This window comes from Orycteropus afer, unplaced genomic scaffold (assembly GCF_000298275.1).
Source record: "Orycteropus afer afer isolate SDZICR_OR568_19922 unplaced genomic scaffold, OryAfe1.0 scaffold00031, whole genome shotgun sequence".
Lineage (NCBI taxonomy): Eukaryota > Metazoa > Chordata > Mammalia > Tubulidentata > Orycteropodidae > Orycteropus > Orycteropus afer.
The window spans coordinates 8392068-8411501 of NW_006921618.1; the positions used below are offsets into that span (position 1 = coordinate 8392068).

Consider the following 19434-nt stretch of genomic DNA (forward strand, 5'->3'; position numbering starts at 1 on the left):
GGGTATTAGCCGAGCATGTGAGAACACCGACTGGTGAGAGGCAGCACGGCGTAGCCATCGCTAAGCTCTGGGCTCCCCCACCTAGGTTTGCGTCCTGGCTCAGCTGCAGAACCTGGGGTGAGGCACGTCAGCACTCAGCGCCTCTGTTTCCTCTTCTGCCAAATGGATGTATGAATGCTGACAACACAGAGTTGTAATAAGAATAGGTGCCAGGCGCTGCCCCGGTATGAATTTACATGTATTAACTCATGTAATCCTGGGTGGTGCGGTTGGTGAATGAGCTTGGCTGAGATTAGAGTCTACTCAGCAGCACCTTGGAAGAAAGACCAAGTGACCTACAAAATCAGCCACTGAAAAACCTGTGACGAGAGCTCTGCTCTGACGCACATGGGGTCACCATGCATTGGAATCAACTCCATGGCAACTGGTTAATCCTCACAACAGCCCTGGGAGGAGTGAAAGTGATACTATTCCCATTTCACAGATGAGGAAACTGAGGCCTAGCAGCCTGCTCAATGTCATTTATCTGAGGTAATTGGGTTGTCTGTGAAGAGGAGCCCATCCTGCTCAAGTTTCTGCCCTTAACTGATAAGGACTAGATGAACTTTGTAAGCAGTCAGGGATTTACATGACGAAGGCTGCTGGGCTGTCCCTCCTGCCATGCATCCCATACGATGTCACCGCTCCTTCCCTTGTCATCTCCCTTACTGATCTGAAAGTGCCTTGAGAGCAGGACCAGCTCTTACTTATTTTGGGTCGCCCACACCTGGCCACAGTAGGAGCTCAATAAATGCTGGTTGAAGAAAGGGATGAGAGAATGTGGCCCCCAGATGCTAATTGTTGTGTGGCTCCTGTGATTACAGTGAGGATTACTGTCATTCAGTTCAACAACAGATTCAACAAATACTTGCTGACAAAGTGCAAAGCCCTCTCCTGATGACGCCTCCTGTGCCAGCTTCTTGGGCTCAGAAGAAGCTTATGACAGCCTCACTGCCAAGAAGCGACGGTGGGTCTTAGGCTCCAGGGGGGCTTCCAGGAAGGGAAGCAAGGTCATGGCATGTCAACAGGGTCCCCATGACTGAGCTACCAACCCCAACCAAGCCCAGCCCCTAGTCAGGCCTGAGCCCCCTTAAAGTTTTCTGAAATGGAAAGAGACACCTCACAACAGGGCCATATGTTCCCTAAATGCTCAACCTCTAGGCTCCTTCTACCTCCATCCATGGCCTCTGCATCAGCGAAGCAATGTATGGGCATCACCATTTCTCCTGATTTCAGGCTGTCTTTCAAGTTTGTAGAATTTTACAAATTCACCTGGTTTTGGCTATTATGATAAAAAAGATCCCATCAGCAAAGAAGATATGCTCTCAGATGACCTGCTGTCTTTCCAATGGAGCTTCTCCCAAGCACTGAGTTTTCCAGATCAGGATTTGTGGAGAGGACTCCAGCCAGCTTCCTGGTGCTCCCTGTCACAAAGGAATTCAGTTCCATGATGCGGCCTGGGAGCTGCCTAGCTGGGTTGCATCTGGGTTATTTGAATCCATGGAATTCTCTCTTTCAGAGAGAGAAGATTAAGGTTGGGATGGGCTCACAGTTGGAAACCCCCACCGGCATTGACAGAGCTTCTGCTTGGTTCCAGGCACTGGGAACTTGAGATAAATGAAGGCAGCTCTGCTCTTAATCGTGGGGGCAGTAGTGGCTTAGTGGTAGAATTCTAGCCTTTCACACAGGAAATCTGGGTTTGATTCATGGCCAACACACACTATGTGCAGCCACCACCTGTCTCAGTGGAGGCTTGAGTGTTGCTATGATACCGAACAGATGTTAGCGGAGCTTCCAGACTCAGATGGAGTAGAAGGAAAAGCCTGGTGATCTACTTCTGAAAACCCTATGCATCAAAGTGGTCCAGTCCTGTTGTGCATGGGGTTGCTATAAGTGGGAGGCCAACTTGAAGGCAGCTAACAACAACAACAGCCCTTATTCATAAGGATCAGCCCACAAGAATCTCCTAGTCTGTGGAGAGTGTCAGACACACAGATAAGTAAGTACAGCCATGGTGTTACAGTGGTGAGATGGAATGGGGCTCTGTGTGTATGTGTGTGGACGGGTGTCACTTCCATCTGTGTGTGAGTATGTGTGTGCATGTACGTGTACCTGTGGAGATGTCCAGAAAGCCTTCATGGAAAAGGTGGTTAAAATGAATCTTGTCAAAGAAGAGTTTGACAGGTGGACAGAGCAGAAAAGACATTCCAGGCACAGCATATTCAAAGACCTGGAGGCAAGAAGCAGCCTGCTGAGTGTGGGGAAGGGCTGGTCCTTCAGCTTGACTTGAGGATGGGGTGTGAGGGTGGCACAGAAAGAGGCTAAAGGTGGGTTTTGGTCTTGCAGGAAGGGTTCCGGATGCCAGGCTTTATGGTTTAGGCCGTGGGGAGCTCATACAGGGTTTGACTAGGCGTTTGACACACATTGACAAGTTTGCGTTGTAGAGAGAGTCCTTCAACCTAGAACATTCCTGTTCCCTGCACGGTGCACCCCTTCTTATCCTTCAGGCCACATCTCAAATGTCCTCTGCTGAACATGGTCTTCCCTGACCACCCTCTTGGGGAAGGTGGCTCCTCCCACCAATTCCCTTTGCCCACATCATTCTCTTTATTTCCCTCAAAGAAATAACCACAGCCTGTCTGCTGTGGGTCTGTTGTTACGTGCCATCAAGTCAGACCTGATGCATAGCGACCACTCCTTGGGTTTCTGAGGTGATGTCACTACAGAAGTAGATTCCCCAACCTTCCTTCCCAGGAGTGGCTGGTGGGTTTGAACCACCAGCCTTCTGGTTAGCAGTCAAGTGCCTTAGGCACTACGCTACCAAATCTCCTACTGTGGGTCTAATACCCTCTAAATACCAGGTCTGTGAAGGTAGAGACTGTGTGTATCTTATTCATGACTGGGCCTCCAGTGCCTAGAACAGTGCCTGGCACAGAGTCTGTGTTCAGTAAATGCTGATTCAATGAGTGAATGACCAGGCTAGGAGCTGGGATTGAAAGGGCAGGGGTGGAGACTCTTATGGTGGCAGAGGTGTGGGGAGGAGGGCCAGATATGAGACAAATCCCAGATATGGTGACCAGAGGAGGAACTGGTAAAAACACAGATTCCCATACCTCAGCCCTAACTCAGGTGGGGCCAGGAGTCTGTATTTTCATAGAAACATAGCCCATGTTTGTGAAGCACAGGTCTTACCACACTTGCCTCTCTTCAGTCACATACCACCCAGTCTAATTCCCAGTCCTGCTCTCCTATCTCAACCAAGACGTACTCCTGGGGTTGTGGTCCCTCCTTGGATTCTCAGGTCTCCTACCTGTACAGCCTGTGGCTCCATCCCCTGAGACGAGTGTGTCTGAGGACCAGTGCTGCCTAATGGGCAGAGATTGAGGCTAGAGCCAGACCCTGGATGGGAGGAGGTGAAGAAGATTGAGAGAAGCTTGGAAGTGGGCTCCCTCCCTGTGCACCCTTTGGGGCTGAACTCAAGTGCCCAGAGTCCCAGCCCCAGCTCTGCCCCGACTTGCTGTGCAACCCTGTGAAAGTCACAAGCCCTCTCTGTGCCTCACTCCCTGCATCTGCAAACGAGGGATAGGACAGGGTGATGCTGAAGAACTGTCCCTCTGTGGCTCTGGAAGATCCACCAGGAAGCCCTAGATCAGAATTGGAGCTGTCCCCAAGTCCACCAGGGTGGCCCAGCTCACCTGCAGATGCCTTTTTCTCCACAGCCTGTGAGCTGGGCTTCTACAAGTCAGCCCCCGGGGACCAGCTGTGTGCCCGTTGCCCTCCCCACAGCCACTCTGCAGCCCCTGCAGCCCAAGCCTGCCGCTGTGACCTCAGCTATTACCGTGCAGCCCTAGACCCACCGTCTTCAGCCTGCACCCGTGAGTACCGCCCCCAGCCCTAGCCCCGCCCAGGTCTAGGAGTCCCTGCAAGACCCAGACTGGGCCAAGGTCCCATGCTTAGACCCCACAGACCTCAGGCAGCCATTCTCTGTGGATGAGGCTGGGCCAGACAGAGACTAGCCTGTGTGTGTGTATGGGGGTGACTCTGGCCCTTCAACAGTGGCCTTGACCTCTCTGGGTTCCAGCCTGTTGTAATGTGTCACCTGCCATCTTTGTAGGGAGATCTTTCCTTCCTTCCCCTTGTCCCCCCTCTGCTCTGGAGGGCAGACGAGAGCTGGATGCATGCCCTTCACACCGCTGGGCAGATCTGGTCATCTTACCCAGCAGTGATCCTCATGTTGGTGCTGGGCGGTCGGGAGAGGGGGCACAGCCTGTGAAGTAGGAGAACTGCCCCCCCACACCACCAAGTCACCATCATCCTTGATAAATGAGTTGGAGCTGCAGAATCCCGGGGGCTCTATAAGTGTGTGTGCCTGAGCGTGTGCCTTTGGAGTGTATGTGGCCTGCTTGCAGGACTGCATGCATGTATCTGGTTCTGTGTGTGTCTCAGGATCCCTGCAGTGATTGTGCGACTCTATATCTGTATGACTGTGTGCGTGTGTGTGTCAGCAGCTGCTCCTGTCTGCAGTGTTTGTATGCCTGAGTATGAATGTGCAAGTACCTCTGCCCAGCTGTGTGAAGAATCAGGTCTCTATATGTGTGTATGTACCCTCTGGGTACACACATTTAGAAGTCCCTAAAAAGCCTGGACGATGTATCTATGAGCCCAGCATGTGAGTGAGGCCATGTGCGTGGTTGGCCTGCACTGGAAGTATGTGCCTGGAGAGGGTGTGGCTGTGTGTGTGTGTATGTGTGTGTGTGTGTACTTGGAGGGACTGGAGGAGTCTGGTAGCTGTGCCAACAGGGCTGCATGGTCTCAGTGTTGTGTTGATACAAGCTCCTCTGTTCTTTGCTCACTCACACAGCCAGGCCTGGAGAGGGGCTGCAGCCAGCTGCTCACACCCACTCCAGCCCACTTCCTAGCCCTGGGTGTTTGCAATGGGATGAGGGGCATGTCACAGTGTTCTGAATATTTTACTCCCAAATCTACCCCAGCCTCAACCCCTTCTCCTCCTCCCCACACCTTCATCACCACAGCCCCAGGCTTCCTGCAGGGGGCAGGTGAGGGCCCGGGCATATTCATACATTTGCGTGCCTGTGTGTGCCCACATGCACGCGCTCCCACATGTCCTCTCTCCCCTGGGGCTGCCCAAATCCCCGTGCCTCCCCATGCAGGTGTCAGGAGTTCAGGGCAGCAAATGGAAGGGGGCGGGGCCTCCAGGGCAGAGGGGTGGCCTAGAAATCGTGTAAACACTGAGCTTTTTAGTATTCTACCCCTTTCAGATTCTATGATTCTCATCTCATAAGATTGTGAAATTCTCTGATTCTGAGATTTTACGATTATATTTTCTTAAGATCTAAGACGCCCTGCCTGGGACGTGGAGAGTTAGAATTCCAAAGCTCAGCAGGCCCCACAGCCCCCCATGCCATCTTGGCTCAAGTCCCCACCCCCAGGGGCCTACCCCATACCCCCATCCCAGTGTTCTGCCTGACCATGTGGCTACCCCTCTAAAGCGTCTGTGCTTCTGAGACTCATGGAGCACGTGAGGGGCTTCCTGAGGCCCCTATTTACCCCACGATGTGTGCTCAGTGGCATTTGACACTAAGCCAGCAGAGGAGCTTCAGGGATGAACTGTGGCATGCAGATGATTGGGCTGTTTGACACACAGCATGGCCACAGGCACCCCCCAGGGCAGGTGGCCTGTCCCTGGGTCTGGATGAAAACTTTGGGAAGCACAAGCCTCTCTGGTTCCTGGGATCCCTGTGGCCCAGATATTGAAGATGCAGTCCTAATCTGATGGAGACACAGCCTCTGCCCTTGGGGAAGCTCCAAGAGGATGGGATAGACATGACCTTATCCCTGGGGAGCCCTAGCTATGATGGGGGAGACACAGCCCTTCCCTTGGGGACCCTCAGTCTGACAGGGGAAGAGATTGGGCCAGCCCAAATACATGCTCCTCACCCCCGGCTGTCACTCAGGCTTCCATATGTCTCTGCTCCCAGGGCCACCCTCGGCACCGGTGAATCTGATCTCCAGCGTAAATGGCACGTCGGTGACCCTGGAGTGGGCCCCTCCCTTGGACCCAGGCGGCCGCAGCGACATTACCTACAATGCTGTGTGTCGCCGCTGCCCCTGGACGCTGGGCCACTGTGAGGCGTGTGGAAGCGGCACCCGCTTCGTGCCCCAGCAGACGAGTCTGGTGCAGGCCAGCCTGCTGGTGGCCAATCTGCTGGCTCACATGAACTACTCCTTCTGGATCGAGGCTGTCAATGGTGTGTCTGACCTGAGCCCCGAGCCCCGCAGGGCCACCGTCGTCAATATCACCACGAACCAGGCAGGTAGGCGGAGACGCTCCGTCCCCCAGATCCCCCAGCCCCATCCCCAAGGTGGACCCAGGCCCAGACATTTGCCACTGACTCACTGTGAGCTCTTAGGCAAGTGCCTGCATCTCCTGGCCCTGCCCTCCTCACCAAGACTCTGAGCTAGAGGCCCTTCATGCCCTGAGAAAAGCAGAACACATTGTATAAGTGGGAGGAATCCAGTAAGCACAGAGGTGGGCTGGCGTGGTGGCACAGAGTAGGGCTCCAAATCGTCCCCTCTCTGTGCCTGTTTCCTCCCTAGTGCATGAGAACATTGTACCTGGCTCAGCTACTGTTGAGAGCCTTCAGTGACAGAAATGAAAGTGCTGAGCTCATCACCTGGCCCATGGTACATGCTCAATAAATGTCATTACAAAAATAAAATCACTCAGATTATCATTTTCCAGAACAGCTGCCACTGCTGCCCCTTGGGATGGATTTAGTCACACTGGTTTGGACAACGGCCATTTAACTTATCTGTTTCTAACTAGTTGTTGGGCTGAATTCACACCCTGGCACCTCTTTCTTGCCAAACTCAGGTGGGTGCTACCTGTCAAGTGACAGCCTGACCTGAGAGCCCACTGTCCTTGTACATGCCTAGGACCCTGAGGATCCTCACCTACCTTCTCACCATTTTATAGAGAAAGAAACCGAGGCTCAAGAGAGCTGCCTGTGGTCACCTGGATAGGAAGTGGCAGAGCCAGGATTCAAACCCAGATCCACCTCACTCCCAAATGAAAAAGGCCTCCTTGCTCTGAATTCAGGCCATCCCTCTGCAGGATACTGTGCATTTGGCAAGCACCTGTTGTGTTGTTGTTGTTGTTATGTGCCGTCGAGTCGGACCCGACTCAGTGACCCCTCCTTGGGTTTCCGAGGCAGTATCACTACGGAAGTAGATTGCCCAACCTTCCTTCCGAGGAGTGGCTGGTGGGTTTGAACCACCAGCCTTCTGGTTAGCAGTCAAGTGCCTTAGGCACTATGCTACCAGAGCTCCTAACTAAGTGCTAAGCACTGTGTTCAGTGCTGGCAATACCTGTACTCAGTGCTTAAGCCTGGCCCTTGCCCACCAGCTTCTAAAATAACTGAGGCAGGGCTGGCCATTCAGGGTGAGGAGTGGAACAGAGCACCCAGCAGCATCCAGATGCCATCCACAGTGTCCCATCATTACAAAGAAACCAAAACCCTCCCTTGAACCCATGATCCTTTCCAGCAACTGGGCTATTTCTCTACACAGAAACTTCTTAAAAGAGCTGTCTACACTGGCTGTAGCTATTTTGCTCTGCAGACAACTCCAGTCAGGCCTCCTTCCCACATAGCCACAGAAATTCAACAGCCCATCTCTGCCACACCTCATGGGCCCTTCCTGACCCTGTTCTTCCTTGACATGGCTGTATTCTCTTGGCTTCCCTGACACAGCCTGGCCTGCCCTCTGTCTGGCCTGCCCTGCCCCATTTTCACCAGTTCCGCTCCTCTGATAGCCTCTAAGAGATGGAGGTCTGTAGCTGGTCCTGGACCCTCCACTCTTCTCTCACCTGGGGTCCGTCGTCCCTGGGTGATCTAAACAGGGCTACAGCCTTGAATTCCACCTTCATGCTGATAGCCTCCTCGTTTATGTCCCCAGCCCAGATCTCTCTCCTGAGACCCAGCTGCCCATTCCCATCCCACATGTGTAGTAAACTCAACCAAACTCAACATTCCCCATACCTGCACCTCCTACAACCCTCCCCATCTTAGCAAATGGCACCACTGTTGACTGAGTTCCTCAAGCCCAAACCCAGAGGGCCATCTCTCTCTTACTTGCCACATCCATCTATTAGCAAGCCCCCCTGGTCTCCCTTCAAAATTTGTCATGAATCTAACCACTTCTCCCTCCTCAGCCCCACCGTTCTGGTCCACGCCACCATCACATGTTGCCTAGGCAACCACAGTAGCCTCCTCCCAGCCCTGCCCTTGTCCCCAGTGTTTCATTCTCCACACCACCTCCTGAATGATTTTGAAAAACTTAAGTTGGATCAGATCACACTGGAACCTTTGAACAGCTTCCGACTGTGCAGAAAACCAATTCACACTTCTCTCTGGGGTCTACGCAACATTCTGTGATCTCACCCCTGCCCACCTCACCGACCTCTTCCCATGCACGCCGGCCACCTCACTCCCTTCCAGCTACACTGACCTCCAGTTCCTGTCCTTGAACACACCAAGCCCTTCCTGCCCTGGGCTTTGGCCTGGATTTTCCTTCTGAATGGTACAGTCTTCCCAGACTTGACTGCTTCTCCTCCCAGATATCCTGTCATCCTCACCTCAGGGAGACCCCCTGCCCATCCCAGTTGGATGGCTCAGTCCCCTCCCCTCTGCACAAGGCACCCTCCATCACAGCTCCCTCTTCACGCCTCTTGTAGCACCTACACCTCCTGCACTTACCTGCTTCATTTGCTCTCTTATTTACACTCTGTCTCCCTCACTGGGCCATTAGTTTCTGTGGGCTGTCTTGGTTGCTCCTGAATCCCTAGGTCCTAGCCCAGTGATGAGCATATGGTTGTTGTTGTTGTTATGTGCCGTCGAGTCGGACCCGACTCATAGCGACCCCTCCTTGGGTTTCTGAGTCAGTATCACTATGGAAGTAGATTGCCCAACCTTCCTTCCGAGGAGTGGCTGGTGGGTTTGAACCGCCAGCCGTCTGGTTAGCAGGCAAGTGTCTTAGCCACTATGCTACCAGAGAGCTCCCCGGCTACCATAAATCTTGGAGGAAAAACAAAGGGAAGCCGGTAGCTGTAGGATGGGGCCGGAGTAGACAGCAGCCACTGAGCAAGTGGGTGTGGTTTGTACCGAGTCTCCTCCCCTCTTGCCCCTTCTGCCTGCTCCTCACCCCTCCCACCTCTCTTCATCCCTCTTGCCTGTTCCAGCCCTTTCTGCCTGCACCTTCCCCTCCAGGCATGCACCCCCCCATCTCCATAATCACCTCCTTCTGGGAGCCCACCTCTTCCCGGGAGCCCTCTCTAATACCCTAGTCCTGTTTCCCTCCCACCTCTGAGCCTTGGTTTCATTCTGTATCTGCCCTACTCATGAAGCACCTCCTGCCTTGGGACTTGTCACCTTCCAGGGTGTTTAAGAGGCACCCACGTATTCCCAGGACTGTATGTGCCCTTGCATACAATATAGCTTTCCCTCCTCCTGCCGGTTGGTACCCACCAGCCTCACTTTATGAGTGGGGACCTTGACGCCAAGATAGTAATGGCTTAACCAGGGTCATAGCTGGCAGGAAAGGGAGCCAAATTGTGAACCCAGACCTGATTCCCGGGCTTGTAGGGTTCCCCTGGACCACACCCTTCCAGTGTCACTCTGAGATTGCTGCTTCATTTCTCATGTCAGTGCCCAAAACAACAACCAAACTCACTGTCATCGAATTGATCTGACTCATAACAACCTCCCCCCACCCTTGGGTTTCCAAGGCGGTATCTCTACGGAAGTAGATTGCCCAGTCTTCCTTCCAAGGAGTGGCTGGTGGGTTTGAACCACCAGCCTTCTGGTTAGTAGTCAAATGCCTTAGGCACTACGCCACCAGAGCTCCCAATGTCAGTGTCATCCAGCAACATTTATTGGACACCTCTTGTGTGTAGTCCCTGCCTTCAGGGAGTGCCTAGGTGTGTAAGGAGACTATGCCAAGACAGGAGGCAAGAACTGGAAGGGATGGGGCGTGTGAGGCAGAGTCAGAACACGAGTGAGTGGAGGGGAAGAGGAGACCTGTGGGAAGGGCCCTGTGCACTGTGTCCTCAGCTTGGTGGTGGTTCACTGGTGACTGGCACAGTATCTGACACTTCCCAGCAGATTCACCTCAGGGGTAGTTGTATTGAACACAGGAGGGAGGGAGTGGATGAATGAATCAGTGAGTGAGGGAGTGAACAGGTGACATCTTGCTGGTCAGACTCTTGTTGTCAGCTGCCATGGAGTCAGCCCTGCACTGCAGAGTGAAACGCTGCCTGGTCCCGGCCCATCCCTGGGACTGTTTCAGATCAGACTGTTGTGATCCATAGGATTTTCATTGGTTGACTTTTGGAAGTAGATGGCCAGGCCTTTCTACCTAGTCTGTCTTAGTGTAGAAGAAGCTTCACTGAAAGCTGTTCATGGCAACACACAAACCGCCACAGATAGATGAGTAATGGCTGTGCTTGAGGTGCGTTGGCTGGGAAGAATATTGAGCTCAACCTCACCCCCACCCCCCTTAAGTACCCAGAGCTGTCCTGGCCACACCCTCCAAGCCCAGGCCATGAGGGCTGGGTTCCTTCAGTTCTTTACCTGCCACCCACCCCCTACTACTTCTCCCTTCCTTTCCTTCTTCTTCAAGCATTCATGAGCTTATGCTCCATGTTGAGCCTGGTCTGGGACAGGAGACCTGGAGGTGGAGACACCAGGTGCCTCGGCTCTCAGGGCAGACAGGAACAGCTGGGGCTGGTGGGGATCTTGACATCCTTCCCAGTGTGTATGTGGGGGGTGTTAGGAGGAGGAAGAGGAGGCAGTGAAAGCTGGGGCAGTCAGGCCTCACTGAGGTCAAGCCCACCCAGCCTCCCGGGCCAGAGCCAGGCTGTGCTGATCTCAGGCATTGACCCAGATGGCCAAGGCTTTGCCAGGAAGACTGGAGGGGACTGTCCCTCCTGCCTGGGGCATGAGCATGGCGCAGACCAGGGTCCTCGGCAGGGCCTGGGAACAGGGTGGGAGAGGCCAGCCCAATGGTCACCCATCCCCTCGCCTGACCGAGCCGGCCTCCCCTAGCACCATCGCAGGTGGTGGTGATCCGCCAGGAGCGGGCAGGCCAGACCAGCGTCTCACTGCTGTGGCAGGAGCCTGAGCAGCCCAATGGCATCATCCTAGAGTATGAGATCAAGTACTATGAGAAGGTACCTGGCGAGGACAGGGTTGGGGGAGGGGGATTGGTGGGGCCTCAGCTGACTGCCCTTTCTGTGGCAGGACAAGGAGATGCAGAGTTACTCCACTCTCAAGGCTGTCACCACCAGGGCCACCGTCTCGGGCCTCAAGCCAGGCACCCGCTACGTGTTCCAGGTTCGAGCCCGTACCTCTGCAGGCTGTGGCCGCTTCAGCCAGGCCATGGAGGTGGAGACCGGGAAACCCCGTGAGTGCAGGAGTGGGAGGGTGGGGGCTGGACCTGGCTGGGTCACCAGAGTGCCTGGTGGGGCCCAGGAAGGAGCTCGAATGCCCTGAGCTGGAACCTGTACTAGGCCTCGAGCCACACTCTCATCATTTGTCAAAAAAAACCCAAAAACCAAACTCATTGCTGTGGAGTCAGATCCAACTCATAGTGACCCTTCCTTGGATTTCCAAGGCAGTATCGCTACAGAAGTAGATTGTCCAATCTTCCAGGTAAACAAACCTGAGGGTCAGAAAGGAAAATCCCTTGCCAAGACAACAGAGCTGGTAACAGTACCATCACCCGCTGGCATCTTTTGGGTATCAGTGTCAATCGCATGCATTGGGATGTCCTTGACCTTTACTTTATAATCTCCCAAAAACTCTCCAGCGGGTTGGTATTATCCACACTCCCATTTTACAGATGAGAAAAATGAGGTTCAGAGCAGTCAAGTGATTTGCCCAAGGCCACCCAGCAAAGTGAGATGAGAGCCTGATCAGTTTGGGGCCCAAGTCCAGGCTCCCCCGCCAGCATCTCCCCACTCCCAGCCTCTAGGGCAGTGGTTCTGAAATGTAGGCCAGGACCAGCAGCGTCAGCATCACCTGGGAACTTGGTAAAATGCAAATTCTCAGGCCCCGCCTCAGACCCTGTTGAATCAGAAACCATGGGGTGGAAGTCCAACATTTGGGTTTTAACCAGCCCTCCAGGTGACTCCCAGCTCACCCTAATCTGATAGCCACTGACTTAGGGGCTGCCCCTGCAGTCTGTCCTGCTCCCATCTCCAGTTGGTGCCCTCTCTCTCCAGTGGATGGGCACCCCCCTATGAGGTGGTGTTAGGTGGAATGAATGACCCTTCACCCAGCACTCCCTTGGTACACACCACATTGAGACACCCTTGCCCCGACCCCACTTATTGTATGGCCTGACTGTCTCTGCACGTGAGTTTTCTCATGTGTAAACAGAAATCAACCCTTCGGTCCACTGGAAGAACGTGGGAAGTGTTGATGGAGACACTATTGTGCAGCCCTTTGCACGTGTTAGCTTTGTTGCCATTAGAGTTGGTCTGAATGGACATTACTGGGCTCAAACTACACATGAGGAAACTGAGTCTCAGAGAGGTTAAGTGACTCTTCCCGGTCACAGTCCCAGGACACGGTGGCACCAGAGGTGGGAAATCAGGAAGCCTCAAGCAGCAGGATCTTGAAAGGGAAGTTTAGAGATGACATGGGGACAGAGTAGGAGGTGACCTGTGCCCTGACTCTAGGCTCGTGGCTGAGAAGGCTGCACCCACTGGGGCCTGGGAGGACTGCCAGCACCCTGGGTCTGAGGTCAGGGCTAAGAGCCTGGTCTCCCCACCACCCCGGTTTTCCCTGCAGGGCCCCGCTATGACACGCGAACCATCGTCTGGATCTGCCTGACGCTCATCGCGGGCCTAGTGGTGCTCCTGCTCTTGCTCATGTGCAAGAAGAGGTGGGTGGTCCCAGCCCTGCAGCCCCCCCGCCCCCTCCTGAGGGCATGCCTCCCACCGGCTGGTGGTCCCCCCAGTGCCTGGGGCTGTGCTCCCTTACAGACACACCATCTCGTAATGCTCATGACACTCCTGTGAAATAGAGATTCTGACCTCATTTTGCAGGTGAGTTAACTGGGAATCAGAAAGGTTAGGTCACTTGCCGAGGTCACACAACAGATAGTGGTCAAAGCTAAGACCTGAACCCAGGCCTGTCAACCCTGAGGACTCTTAGTCACAGTCCCTTCTCCCATTCCCAAGGGAGGTGGAGATGGGATAGTATGGTCACTGTGTGCTTAAGACCTCAGACAGAACTGGAAGGGCTATCTCATTTCTAAGATGGAGAAACCAAGGCCCAGGAACGGGAAGGGGGTTGCCAAGGTCACATGCAGAGTTGGCATCAGAGACCTCATCTCCCAACCCCTCCACCAGGGACAATTTTGTGTAAAATGAGATATAGGCTTGGCTGTGAGGGTCAAGTGGACTTGATGGCACTTTGTAAACTGTAAAGTGCTTTGTAAATGTCACAGCTCTCAGGTAGAAAGCCTGAGAGTATGAACTCTATCTGCAGACTTCCTAAGTCCCAGTGTCAGAGGCTGGGGTGTCAGGGAAGATGAGTAGAAGGGAAGGGTCCTGACTTGTCCCTGAGTGGGGCTGGGGCTGAGGCTGGGGCTGGCCTGGCCTCAGGCAGGGCGATGACCTTCTCCACAGGCACTGCGGCTACAGCAAGGCTTTCCAGGACTCAGATGAGGAAAAGATGCACTATCAGAGTGGGCAGGGTAAGCACAGGGCCCTGGGAATCTGTAAAGAGGGGGTTGTGGTGGGACCCCATCCCTGATCGGGGGTGGCAAAGGTGGTCAAAGAAGAAGGTCCTCACAGAGAAAGCCAGAGCCCCAGAGGCAGATGCTAGGATGTCACAGAGACCTGAGACCACAGAGGCGTGGTGTTATTTAGTTTTCCTGGGTCTACAGACCCTATTGAGAAAGCCAGGAATCCTCTCCCCAGAGAAATAGACACATGTCCTCACACACACCCCAAGTGGGATACAATTTCAGAAGGGTGTAAATAATCCTGGACAAGAACCCCTGCTACATAGAGAATATTTCAGGATCCTGTACAGATTGTGGACAACAAGACAAATGGGGGGCAGGCATACATCTATGTCCCACTCCTGTGCCCATAGTACTCATTGCTGTCAAGTCAATTCCAACTCACTGTAGCAACCCTATAGGACAGAGGACAACTGCCTGATAGGGTCTCTAAGGCTGTAATCTTTATGGAAGCAGACAGCCAGATCTTTCTCCTGTGGAGCAGCTAGTAAGTTTGAACAGCCGACCTTTGGGTTAGCAGCCACGAGCTTAACCACTGCACCACCAGTGCTCTTTGTGCCCATGGTAGACCTAAGTATTAATCACATTACTCAGGACTACTGGAGAACCCAAAGTCCTATAGAGACCAGAGCTATTCCACAGAGACACCACTTTCACTTGGCAGGCATTTATTGGGCACCTACTATTTGCCACCACACCCTGAGACTCCCAGAGACACCCCTCACCTCACCCCATACTCATCCCAGGCCCAGGGATGCTGGGAGAGAGAATTCCTTCTGGACCCCACTGAAGGCCTTTCTCCCCTGTCCCCTCAGCACCCCCACCTGTCTTCCTGCCTCTGCACCACCCCCCGGGGAAGTTCCCGGAGCCCCAGTTCTATGCAGAACCCCACAACTACGAGGAGCCGGGCCGGGCGGGCCGCAGTTTTACCCGTGAGATCGAGGCCTCCAGGATCCACATTGAGAAAATCATTGGCTCTGGTGAGCCTCGGAGCTGTGGGGGTGGGGCCGGGCAGAGGGCACCCAGGGGTGAGGCACCCAGGGCAGAGGTGGAGGCGGGGCATCTGAGAAGACTGGCATAGCCAGGCACAAGGACACATGGGGTGTGTGGGGTCAGGGCAGGCAGGGAGGGTCCCACGCCCTCTCCTTGCCTACTCCATGCGGGGTCTTCAGGAGAATCTGGAGAAGTGTGTTACGGGCGGCTGCATATGCCGGGGCAGCGAGACGTGCCTGTGGCCATCAAGGCCCTCAAAGCCGGCTACACAGAGAGACAGCGGCGGGACTTTCTGAGTGAAGCATCCATCATGGGTCAGTTTGACCACCCCAATATCATTCGCCTCGAGGGAGTCGTCACCCGTGGTAGGTGCCCTCCTGCCCAAACAGGGCTCTTAGTCACCAGAACACCACCCTTCTGTGCCTCTGCTCTGACCCCATTCCCTTGGCTCAAGTCCCCAGATAACTCTAGGTGGTGGTGTGTGGGGGGAATGCCAGAACCCAGGACCCCAGTGGGAGTCCTAGGCTGGCCCTGGGACCCTTAATGCTGGCCCAGCTCTTGGCAGCTCATGGGACCCGGTCACGTTCCTACAGTCAGCAGTCTGATTCCCCCACCAAGAGCCATGCTTCTCTCCCTGCCCAGGCCGCCTGGCCATGATCGTCACAGAGTACATGGAGAATGGCTCTCTGGATGCCTTCCTGAGGGTACGTGTCCTATCCCACCTTTCTCATGGGATCCAAGGGCGGAAGTTCAGTCCGGGTGTTGGGAGACAATGTGCGACCTCCTCACACACACTGAGAACTGGGACCTGACAGACCTGGGAAGGGGGAAGACAAGGTCCAGGGAGAGGGTCTTAGGGATCAGGCCACACACTGCCTTCCAGCCCCCATCACAGGAGAGTCTCTCTGCTCCACAAGGTTCTGCTGCCCTGCCCTGCATGCAGGCTAAGAGGGGCCCCACACAGCTAGGAGGCCTGGTGGGTGTGGTGGAAATCTCTAGATTCCCAGCCCTAGCCCTTATTTGCTGGGCATTCTTAAGCATGCAACTTAACCTCTCTGAGCCTTGCCTACCTCCCGGAGTTTCTGCAAGTGTGAACAAGACCATGAGAGTAAATCTTAAACTGCCAAAACCTTCATCCGCAGTAATTGTGGTTTGTTGCTGTCAAGTTGATTCCGTCTCATGGCAACCCCTTGTTGCCATGCAGAGTAGAACTGCTCCATAGGGTTTTCCAGGCTGTGACCTTTCGGAAGCAGATCACCAGGCCTGTCTTCCAAGGCACTTCTGAGCAGGTTCGAGCACTTAACCATTTGTGCCACCCAGGGACCTCATCAACAGTGAAGCACTTTGCAAATGGCAAATCGTCTCAACTCTAAAGTGTCACTCAGATGGGAAGGCTTCCTGATCACAAACCAGGCGCCTTCCAGAACTCAAGCCGTGTCCCTCTGCAGACCCACGACGGGCAGTTCACCATCATGCAACTGGTGGGCATGCTAAGAGGAGTGGGTGCCGGCATGCGCTACCTCTCAGACCTGGGCTACGTCCACCGTGACCTGGCTGCCCGCAATGTCCTGGTTGATGGCAACCTGGTCTGCAAGGTGTCTGACTTTGGGCTCTCACGAGTGCTGGAAGATGATCCTGATGCTGCCTACACCACCACAGTGAGTCACCCACTCTCCTTTCTGCTAGGCTCTGGGAGGGACAAGGTGGTCCAGGAGGCACAGGAGGCTCCCCACTAACATAGGGCCTGCAGGTCTTCCATATGTAGCTAAGTGAAGTTGGCAGTTTCAGGGTAGCCTTTGACTTAGGCCACGTCTTCTCTCTTCTCTGCACTCAGTTTCCCCCTCTGGGAAATGGGAACAATTCTGCTTGATTTTCAACTATCACCAGGGGCTCAGGCTGGCCTCTATGCTGTCACTTAGTCACTTAGGGACTGGGAAAATCAGCATCTCTCTGAACTACACAGAGTTCATCTCTGTCTAAGTTCCATGAAAAACGAGTTGTTTTCAAAATGTGTTCTGTGGAGACTTGGGCTTCTGTAGAGTCCCAAGTGGTATAAATGATTAGCTTGGCTGCTAAATGAAAGATTAGTGGTTCGAGTCCACTCAGGCACCTTGGAAGAAAGGCCTGGCAATCTACTTCTGAAAAATCAGCTATTGGAAACCCCTCGGAGCACAGTTCTATTCTGACACATATGGGGTCACCATGAATGGGGTTGACATGATGGCGCCTGGCTACAGGTGCCTTTGGGTTTTCCTTAGAGGCCGGAGGCTGAGTAGGCAAGGACTCTGGCCACTAGTCCTGCCAGAAGCTTCCCTTTGGGTCTCTCATTCTGGGTCTCTGAATATGGTCTCACTTATTGAAAGGATTTTATGACAAAAAAGGGAGGAGGAGGAGAAAGAGGAGGAGGAATTAGGAAACTTCTAGGCCATGACATCTGAGCTTCCTTTACTTGTTTGGGCATTGCTCTGTTGAGTTATATTTATTGAGCACCTACTGTGTGCCAGGCACTCTCCACACGTTGCATTCAGTCTTCATAACAGCTCTGTGAGGCAGCACTTCCCTCTTGGAAGGTGGACGCTGTACCTACCTCAATTGGACTGCAAACCTAGCCCGGGATGCAGGACCTCTGAGTGCAGCTCTTGACATGGAGTCGAGGAGATGCCCAGTCTGGATCCAACCCCAGCTGGACCTGGGCAGCCCCTCAATGCTCCTGTGTCCATCACAGGGCGGGAAGATCCCAATCCGCTGGACCGCACCTGAGGCCATCGCCTTCCGGACCTTCTCCTGGGCCAGTGACGTGTGGAGCTTTGGCGTGGTCATGTGGGAGGTTCTGGCCTATGGGGAGAGGCCCTACTGGAACATGACAAACCGTGATGTGAGTGCTGGCCCAGCCTGAGCAGAGGGGTGGGGATTTGGGGTGGAGGTGAGGCCCCAAGCCCAGTGTTGTGCCCCCCCCCAGGTCATCAGCTCCGTGGAGGAGGGGTACCGCCTGCCTGCACCCATGGGCTGCCCCCGTGCCCTGCACCAGCTCATGCTTGATTGTTGGCACAAGGACCGGGCCCAGCGGCCTCGATTCTCCCAGATCGTCAGCGTCCTTGATGCACTCATCCGCAGCCCTGAGAGTCTCAGGGTCACGGCCACCGTCAGCAGGTGTCTGGCATCCACCCTGGCTCCATCCCAGACCCCAGACAGTGCCCAAACTCAATCCTGTTCCTGGGTCATCTCTGCCCTGACCCCTAGACCAGCCCCAGCCCAGACCACTGACCTCTCCCCAGCCCGGGTCCTTAACCTTTGCCCTGTTCAGACTCCTGACCTCTGCCCAGCCTGAACCTCTGACTTGTGCCCTGCGTGCACCCCTAACCTCTGCCCTGTGTGGGCCCTTCCTTAGCTCTCTACTTCCAAACCTAGTCTTTAGCTCTTCAGGCTTCCTGCTCGCTGCTGAGTTTGGATGGAAGCTGAGAGTGGTTAACACCAGGGTCCCTGAGGAATGCAGAGGCCCTGGCACACCATTCACCAAGGGTCCCTGTGTCTCAGGTGCCCACCCCCTGCCTTTGCCCAGAGCTGCTTTGACCTCCGTGGAGGCGGTGGTGGCGGTGGGGGCCTCACCGTGGGAGACTGGCTGGACTCCATCCGCATGGGCCGCTACCGGGACCACTTTGCTGCTGGCGGCTACTCCTCCCTGGGCATGGTGCTGCGCATGAATGCTCAGTGAGTGTGTGTGGGAGGAGGGGTTGGGGGAAGAGGGCAGGGAGCAAGAGGCAGGGCCAGTGAGGAGGTTGGCAGCCCCAGGGGGATGGGCATGGCCCCACCTCCATGGCTCCCAGCCGCCCAGCTGGTGGTCAGCACCACCGTGCCTTTGCAGGGATGTGCGTGCTCTGGGCATTACCCTCATGGGCCACCAGAAGAAGATCCTGGGCAGCATCCAGACCATGAGGGCCCAGCTGACCAGCACCCAGGGGCCCCACCGGCACCTCTGACCCATGGCCTGTGGAGCCTGGGCAACAACCAAGCTAGCCCAGGTCATGGCAGCTGTCAGCGGACTTGCAGGTTGAATGGCAGTCAGGGTGGTCCCAGGCCTCCGCCCTCTTTCTTGGCTGCTGTCCTCCCAGGCTCCAGGGAGGCCAATGGCCCCATAACAGCAGCTGGAGTGACTGGGGCCAGACCACAGGGAAGGGGCCTTTGGTGCCCAGTATGGCCAGGACACCTGCTTCCTAGGGCAAAGGGTCTTCCCTTCCCCAGGGGAGGTCTCAATGCCAGTGGGCTCACCAGAAATGCTGCTCACCTGCCTGGGTGTTTGTGTGTGTTTGTATGTGTGTGAATATGCACACATAATGCTGTGGGGTGTGTTCTCATGAGGTCATGGGGGCACAGGAGGACATGATCACGTGTGTGTGCATATGTGGGTGTCCATATCAGACCCCCACATGGGTGACTGCATACTCTGATACATGTGCTTATCCACTGAGATTGGGGCATATGTGATGATTGTGGATGATGGGCCATGTATGAGGATACATGTCACAGGTGTGTGAGCAGGGGGCTCAGTGTGACACTGCCCATCATACTTGA

The 19434-nt window shown here is 54.6% G+C and overlaps 1 protein-coding gene across 1 annotated transcript in view; it reads left to right on the forward strand.

Moving 5' to 3' along the window:
* The window catches only part of EPHA8 (EPH receptor A8), a 29749-nt gene extending 10907 nt beyond the window's left edge, over positions 1–18842 (forward strand). The window contains exons 3-16 of the mRNA XM_007935870.2: positions 3759–3914; positions 6039–6374; positions 11163–11287; positions 11358–11520; positions 12912–13005; positions 13754–13821; positions 14688–14852; positions 15045–15230; positions 15508–15569; positions 16314–16523; positions 17591–17740; positions 17825–18015; positions 18400–18573; positions 18728–18842. Of these exons, the coding sequence (XP_007934061.2) occupies positions 3759–3914; positions 6039–6374; positions 11163–11287; positions 11358–11520; positions 12912–13005; positions 13754–13821; positions 14688–14852; positions 15045–15230; positions 15508–15569; positions 16314–16523; positions 17591–17740; positions 17825–18015; positions 18400–18573; positions 18728–18842 (2195 nt within the window). The remainder of the gene's footprint in view (positions 1–3758; positions 3915–6038; positions 6375–11162; positions 11288–11357; positions 11521–12911; positions 13006–13753; positions 13822–14687; positions 14853–15044; positions 15231–15507; positions 15570–16313; positions 16524–17590; positions 17741–17824; positions 18016–18399; positions 18574–18727) is intronic.
* Positions 18843–19434: the final 592 nt, after the last annotated feature.